This window comes from Siniperca chuatsi, linkage group LG7 (genome assembly GCF_020085105.1).
Source record: "Siniperca chuatsi isolate FFG_IHB_CAS linkage group LG7, ASM2008510v1, whole genome shotgun sequence".
NCBI classification, from domain to species: Eukaryota; Metazoa; Chordata; class Actinopteri; order Centrarchiformes; family Sinipercidae; genus Siniperca; species Siniperca chuatsi.
In genome coordinates, this window is record NC_058048.1 from 22,729,621 (window position 1) to 22,737,776 (window position 8,156).

At 37.6% G+C, this 8,156-nt stretch overlaps 1 protein-coding gene across 1 annotated transcript; it reads right to left on the bottom strand.

Annotated features, from left to right (window-relative positions):
- Positions 1 to 951: 951 nt before the first annotated feature.
- On the bottom strand, positions 952 to 3,430 carry si:ch211-105f12.2 (RIMS-binding protein 2-like). Its single transcript, XM_044202414.1, has 5 exons — positions 3,146 to 3,430; positions 2,607 to 2,763; positions 2,108 to 2,229; positions 1,899 to 1,970; positions 952 to 1,819 (listed from the first exon to the last, which is right to left on the bottom strand). The coding sequence occupies exons 1-5, from the start codon at positions 3,365 to 3,367 to the stop codon at positions 1,754 to 1,756; spliced, it is 639 nt and encodes a 212-aa protein (XP_044058349.1). The 5' UTR covers positions 3,368 to 3,430; the 3' UTR covers positions 952 to 1,753.
- Positions 3,431 to 8,156: the final 4,726 nt, after the last annotated feature.

Here is an 8,156-nt window from a genome sequence, read left to right on the forward strand (position 1 = left end):
TATTTCTCAGAAACATGAAAACATTTTATATATGTCACAACAAATAATTCTTTACTTTAACTAAAGAGACATGTTCACATACTTAAATACATGTTTCAAATACTATTCTCACCACTGTGTGTGTGCGTGCATGCATGAGCATGTGCACAGCGGCATACACTTCCATGCATGTATAGTTTGTGTGTGTGACTGTTAGAGCTTTTCCTGTGTTAACCACGTGGCTCAAACAGGGTTAATAAAAAGGTCACGTTCACTTCTGGGTTTCTTTCTTCTTCGGAGTCCAAACGCTGGTAAGACCCTGACAGCAAGTGACTTTATTTAAAAATCTCAGTCGCTGTTTTATATTTGTTGTATCTTTCAGATTAAAATGCACTGAAATATACAGGAGTTACTGCTTTATCTCTCATTAATGTCCAATATCAGCATTATTTTAATCATTACATTACTGTATAATACTGTGGGTGCAATTGATAATCTTGTTTCTCAGGTACAAAATGATGTTAGAGAATGTTCTTTGTGTCAAATTTCATTTGTGAAAACTTGCTTTTACTCATGACCCATGTCTTCAGTGTTTGCGGTGGAGCGACCAGAAGCTACTGATGTACAGTGTTGTCACCCATAAAGTAGAAAGCACTACTAAACGTCACTACACAGTGTAGTGTTTCCTACTTTATGGATGAGTATACTGTTGGCTGCAGAGAAATGTAAAAGAAGAAACCAACGGACTGTGTGAAAAATTTTAAAACTTGTAGGCCCGTTATGAAAACCTGCCAAATTTCTCTGTTGCGTTTGTCATTTAATCTTGTATTGTGTTCATTTATTACAAATTGATAGCATAACGGTGAATGTGAAACCTGTCAGAATATATATCTTTTTTTAATTAAGTAAAATCATGAACTAGTACAAACAGGTAGATGAAATCTAGAGTTAAAAGAAAGCAGGTAAGCATTGTACAAATTCAAGATAGTTTATTTTCAGTTTCTGCTTTACAGTTCTTGCATTGATAACATGAGTATAACATTAATCACTTCCTTTATACAAAGTTTCTGTTGGGATTTTTTTACATAAGAATTACTGCAAAACGAAAAAATATTTTCTCCTAATTTCTCCATATGAAGTAACCATGAGCCAGTTATATAAAATATAAAAATAGGGTATAAGGCAAATATGGACATATACACTGGTCTGCAAAAAACTGAGACTAGAAGCGTGTTATTAAGGCTAAACTAATCTATCCATTGCCATCAGGTATGATTGAAATAATTACAAATTGTTCATATTGTAACACATTTTCAGATATATAGAAAATTTCATTTTATAAATTCAGCCACTGGCTCATGTTTGGCTTTTTGTTTTTGAGTTAAAGATCTTTTTGATTTTTAAAATATACATGATTTGAATTTGTAATTTTCTGGGATTTTTCACCATATGATTTGTAATTTTTGTTACATTTTTTCAATAAATGAATTATCTGACAATTGTATGACGAGAACTCTTTTTACTTTGCTGCATCCTGATCAATACCGGTAACACTAGTTACAACTACTAATTAATTGCTTATTTGCATAGATCCTCACTGATTTGCAATCTAAAGCAGGTGAAGTGCCGTACTATAATATAAAAAATAAAAAAAGATTTTTTTTGACACATAAAAATGCCCATTTAACAATATTTTTAAGAAACTGCTGATTTCTCACTGTGTCTGAGACTTGGCATTTGTAGCAAACGTCCTACTGTAGCGTGGACTTTTCTTCTAATCCCAGGGGAGTGGCTGCAAGAAATTTGATGGAACCAAACCTCGTCGTCCATGCAGATCCCCCTTAAAATTGAGTTGAAAGTTAAACTTGTGTGCAAAGTCAGTGTAAGAACTAAGCAGCAATCATTGTATTGACACTCACATAGTAAAATCCGTCTTGATCCATGTCACCTAACACATATATGATATCTCCTGAACGAAAGCCAAGTTCAACCTTTGAGAGACAAAAAGAGTAAAAACTATTATGTTTTGAAACATCACCACAAACCACTTTGTTATATTTGAAACAACAGATAAGTAGAAAGTGGTTAAATATATATAGCGTGGTTCATGTGTCATTATAGTGCTTACTTCACTGTCCATGTTGGGTGAACTTTCCCATGGATCATAGTCAAATAAGGCCACCATTCGTCGAACAATCACATCATCAGGGATGCTTGCTACGTCGCTCAGATCTGGCGTTAAAGACATACCTGTGAGGCAAAATACACAAACACTCCTTTGAAATCACATAACTTTAATGCTAAAATAGAGAATCAATTTGCACAAACCTCAAAGAAATAACAGCTAACATACTTAAGTAAACAACAACCTTTGAGCAAGTGCACTGAAAGAAATCATTAATCTTATATTCACACTTTTAAGTCATTTTTGTAGTATTCACTCAATATTTCTGTATTACTTTTACTTCTTCTTATTTGTCATAGTATCTTTTTTTAACTTAAGTAACTTCCTCCAGTTACAAACATTTACCCTGGGGAGCAGCTCAGTGCAAGCAGCCTCCCTGTAACCCAGACGTTACTGGCAGTGTGTTACAGCACAGTGTCCTGCAGAAACAGAGGGTTGATACCTGTGTGGTCTACAGGCAGGAATCCCTGTTGCATGAGTAGATGCTTCAGGTACTCATCGTCCACTGGGATTTCAGCCACCATGTTGCTTGGCACATAACCAGAGAGACCTCCGGACTCACCGTGATAGAAACCATCATGGTCTTTGTCTCCAAACACCTAATAAATGCAGAGACAGTTAGTTTTATTACTTTAATTTAAGTTTTGGAAGAAGAAAAGAAATTCATGTGTATACATGCATGTTGCCGCAGCAAACACATTCAGTGAAAAGGCGACAAATCACATCAATCAGTTAGAAATGGTGACAGGAAATAAAGAAAAAAAGCTCATATCTTTGTACACACTTAGCTGGCCTGAATCTAGCACAAACAGGAAACACCATCATGTTCTTTCGAAGAAGTTTTTCAACTGATGAAGTGAGGAAATACAACTCAAACATATGAGTTATACATGCCAGCGGCATAAAAAAAATTGTACAGTATTTTACCTGCATGACTTGTACATGAAGTTGCAAAAGTAAAAGACGTTGCATGGTTTTTACCTTGATTATCTGGCCTGGTACAAAAGGCAGCTCCTCTGCAGCCGTGTCATAGTTGGGAGACATTGCAGCAGGGTTGTATGGGTACAGTGCCACAAAGAGTCGGACGGTGGGAATGGACACCTGGCTCGCAGTCTCAAGTTCCCATTCTGTGAGTTCCTCCGGAGTAGCAATCCTCACTTTATCTGGGAATATCAAAACATCCAACTCCAGACTTGTCTCCATTTACAACAGCGTGAGCGCTCGACTGTCCACAGACAGATGGCTGCTGTAGACAGCAGACCTCTCCTTACCCTCATCCTAATTTGAGGTAACTAAGCTAAGCAGAAGGAACAGTAATCCTCTTTGAAGCAAATGGAGAGATCTGTTAGTTCAGCACTGCCTGTGCAATGCAAAGTAATGGTCTTAAAAAAGTTGCCAAAGAAACCACTAATATGTTATCTGGGTTAAATGATAGCATGTAGTTCTTCTAGGCTGCTTCTAACTTAGACCTACATGTGGCAGCTGAGAGATCTCCCAGTGTCAAATATTACTTAAGGGTATATAATAAATTCATATCTGAGAAAAACTTTCATGGAAAGAGAGGTTTTCCAAACATGCATTGAAAAATAATGAGGTTTATTCCCAGAAATTGAATACAAAGGTAGAGAAATGAGTTATAAACCCTTGATTTTCTCTAAAATCGCTGTTTACTTTTCATGACAAATAAATTGATCCTCCAAGAAAACAATTAAGTTGAAGCATAACTGTGAAATATGCCTTTTTTGCATAGGCTCTGGTCTTATAGGCCTGACTTCTGCATCTACTTTGCACAAGATAAGATGGTGAAACCACACAATACAATAAAAAATAAATAATTCTAAATATCCTTCTATAGTTCAAGCCATATCAGTACAATATTCACATTCTTTGAAACCTCAAGCAAGGATAAAGTGTGAAGACACAGTGGTTTTTTTTGGCCTGACTACTCCTCCTACCATGACATGACCCAGTTAACACATCACTGAAAGTCAACACATCCTCTCTTGACCTCTGGTCAGGTCAGCAGGTGATAATCTCCTCCTGCAGAGGAAGGAAAGGTTTAACACTTCTGTGTGTGTGTGTGTTTGTGTGTGAGAGAGAGAACAAGAATGAGAAAGGATTGAGAGATGCAGGTGAGAAAAACACAGAAAGGTGGAATTGGGGACATCTGACAACACTACTACTAACTTGTTGGTTCAGACTCCCCAAAAAATCTAGGTGGTGGTTTTATTCACTCTTATTTGAAATTAATCAAATTATTTATTATTTTAATTTACATACACCCACCCCTCGGCCTTCACAATTTTTGATTTAATATGTTTTTTTTCACTCAAATGGGAAATTTATGAGAAGCTCTAAACAGCATTAGTATTCATGCTCCTTGTTCACTGTTTAGCTCATTTGTGCTCTCCCAAACAGGGCACCACACTAACAAATCTCCACATACCACATCTTTGAAAAATAAGTTTGACAATAAATAAAATAAAATGTGAGATGTTGATAAAACTTGCCCAGTGAACATTTCCTTTTACATGCATGTGTTCCCCCTTCAGTTGTTAATTAGGTTTTTGTATGTCAGTTTTCATTTAAGGTGTCTCATTTCCTCCTGTTTTTGTACAGCCTCATTACTTTGTGTATATTTTAGATAGTTTTTATATTTATATATGTATTTATTAATGTATTTAGTATAAATTCCAAATATAGTTTTTAAGCTTACAGCCTTTGATTGTTTTTAGTTTTGTGAATAACAGAGTTTTTGTTCTTTCTCCTACAGTATCTATTGTGTTTGTGTCCCTTGATGTGGGTGGCGAGCTGCTGCATAAGTACAATTGTCCTTACAGGAATAAATAAAGTTGAATTGTATTGAATTGCTCCCTGCCACTGAATGGTTGTTCTGGGTCAGTGTGCCTTTATAAACCACTGACCTGAGAACACTTTAATTCGTGCAGGTTTCAAGAGACAGTCCTGTGGTTTCAGAAGCTTTTTCACAACAACAACAACAACAACAAAATCTTTTGGTTTCAAACGAGTCACTGCGGAACATCCTCAGATACTTTCATTTCCATTTTGGTCCAGAAGAGGGAGCTGTGAACAGTTGTCTCTTCATCTGCTTTGAGTAGCTCATGTTGCTAGTTTGGTAAAAGAATTTACACTCACTGTCACATATTCAAGTGTGCGGTGCTGAATTTAAAGACACTATGATATAAAACTGCTGCCTTTAATAAGCATGTTCTGCACTCAGTATGCTTATAAAATAGCTGCACAAATCCAACCTCACTGGCAGAGTTTTCCATTTGCTCACCTGTATTTGGCCTTGAGGATGGGAAATGCTGTGATCTCAGATTACAGTTCAGTGGCGCTCTGTGAGCCTCCCTGCAAAATTGATTATGTCATGATTGAAAAAATGCAGAAAGTTTAAAGTCAAAATATGAGATGCAGTGATGTTGGTTAGAAATGCTGAAAACAAAGTCAATCCAGATATCAGAATCTGTGTGGCATTATGCTTACAGTAAACAATCATATAGTCCTTAAACTCAGTCCAGCCTTCCGAGACCAAAACTTGCTTTACCTTAAAAAAATATTTTGGGAAAGGAAGGAAAAAGTAGAACAATCTTAACCTTAATTGATCTAATTTGATACTCCTCTACACACAATGAAATAGACTCTGTAAAAATAATTTGATTCAAATTCTGATTCACACATTTAGCAGAACACAAACTCTTTGCTGAGCATTAGAATAACATAAATTTAGACATGAAACATGCCATGAATGAATCTCTTGCTGAAAAACACAGAAAATAAAACAAAAAATACAACAATTTTCAATTTGTAGCTTTGCCATAAAGACAAACCCCCGCAGGTATAGGCAACATTTAAGAAAATAATTCAACACAAGGAACAGCACAAATTACCATCCAATCCCTCTAATGTACCCTCTGATAACCCAGCAGCTCCCAAAATCCTAAAACGTATCCCAGGTTCCCTGTCACCATGGTGATGAGCCCACAAGGCAGCAGCTTCTTAAGATTTAGACTCTTGAGGACTCCTCATAAAACTTTATTTGTCTGCTCATTTTGTGACCTGTGCAGAAACACAAAGCTTCTGACCCCACTGGTCCAAGGGTCACTGAGGCTCACTCTCGTGTTACAAGCATGTACAGTAAAAATTTGATGATTTACCATAAAATGGCCAAACTAGTCGGTAACACCCTGTAAAGTGCAGGCTCAAGGGTATAATTTCCACTGGGGATAGGAGGGACATGTCCCCCTCACTTTGATTGTTTCTGGTTGATTTTCTTACTAAAGTTTCTTTGAACATTGTCCTCTTACTGTCCAGCCGCCATAGTCCACATGAGAGAAGATCAAAGATAAAGATAAAAATAAAATGTCGTCATTTTAGTCCCCTTCAGTTATTACTGTGCGCTGTGCTTTGCAAACTGTTTTTGCCCTGGGTTTGCCTCTCAGGCTACAGGCTGCCCTACCTAAATGATAAAGCTTGTTGGGGCAGTATGCAGCCAGAGAGGAAGACCATCAGACAGTACTCAGGGCTCGAACAGGCACTGTCAGCTTCAAGTCTTCATTGTGTTCCCCCCGCCCCCACCTCTCAAACCAAACCCGACACCTTTGTGTAGGCCTGTTAACAACACCACCATCGCCCTCTAGAGATCCAAGTCTACGTTAACTCAACAATCTCATGTCATCCTGCTGAATTCTCTCTGCCTGACTTTCTTGACACTTTGTTTACCTGACAAATTATGAAGTCCACTCTTTAGTGTTTTGGTGGCACAATAAGGGTAGCCAACTTAACCTTCATCTTCTAGCTGGGCTGCTTGAGGATCTCCCAGGAGGAAAAAGAAGTGGGAGGTGGTGTTGAAAATGACATCTGGGCTGCTCTGTTTACCCTGTTTTCCACTGTGACCCTGACCAAGACACACAACTAGAGAATGGATGGACTGGGGCCTTCATAAACATGGCTGGATTAACCTATTAAGAGATTTGCCATTAGACCCTCTCACACACACACCTCCTGTCTTACGTGCATTGTGTCATCTCTAAGTTAAGTACAGTGTACAGCTTAATTAGAGACCAACAACCAAGCTGGAATACTTCTGCCTGGATCAGATTTTCTGTGCATCACTTCAGTTGTGGTAATGTAACATGTGAGCACAATATAAACTAAAATAATAATAAAAGTGTTAGGGCAAGATTTGAACAAGCTTTGGCCCCTATATGAGACACAGCTGCCAGATTAGATAACAATGTTATGGCCCTATTGACCAAAGCAGATTTGTGATTGATCAAAAATCACAATAGGGTGGTTGCATGCTTTGCCCAGTTGGTAATCCAGCCTTGTCCATAGGCCCCTGATGTTTAATCTTAACGGGCCTTCCTGATAAGAACACATTTAATGTCAAGTTCAATGCAGTTCTATTACACATCACAACGATGAATAAACCAACCACTGCTTTTTTGAAAATGTGCTCATGGATATACCATTGAATATGTACATACAGTATTCTTGCAACCTCTCATTACAAGTTGCACGTGTCTTTGGGTGGTGACCAGTACGATCCCAGAGTGAGTTTTCCTTTTCAGTTTTATGCTTTTTAGGGGGCCGAGGATGTCAAATGAACACGTAATTCACAAACCAAAAGCAAAAATGAGAAAGTCAGATGCAGAACATTTACTTGTAATGGAGTATTGATACTTTAACTTAAGTAATGGATCTGAGTACTTCTTCCATCACTGCTGAAAACAAGCTTGCTAAATGTGGCTACTAGTGTCTGAAAGATTACAGGTGAGGTGGCGTGATAACATTGCGTGTTACTTGCAATTGTTCCAGGCAGTGTTGGAAAGTACATTTACTCAAGTGCTGTACCTAAGTACAATTTTGAGGTGCTTGTACTTTACTTGAGTATTTCCATTTTATGCTTTATGCTTCTACAGCACTACATTTCAGAGAGAAATATTGTACTTTTCACTTCACTACATTT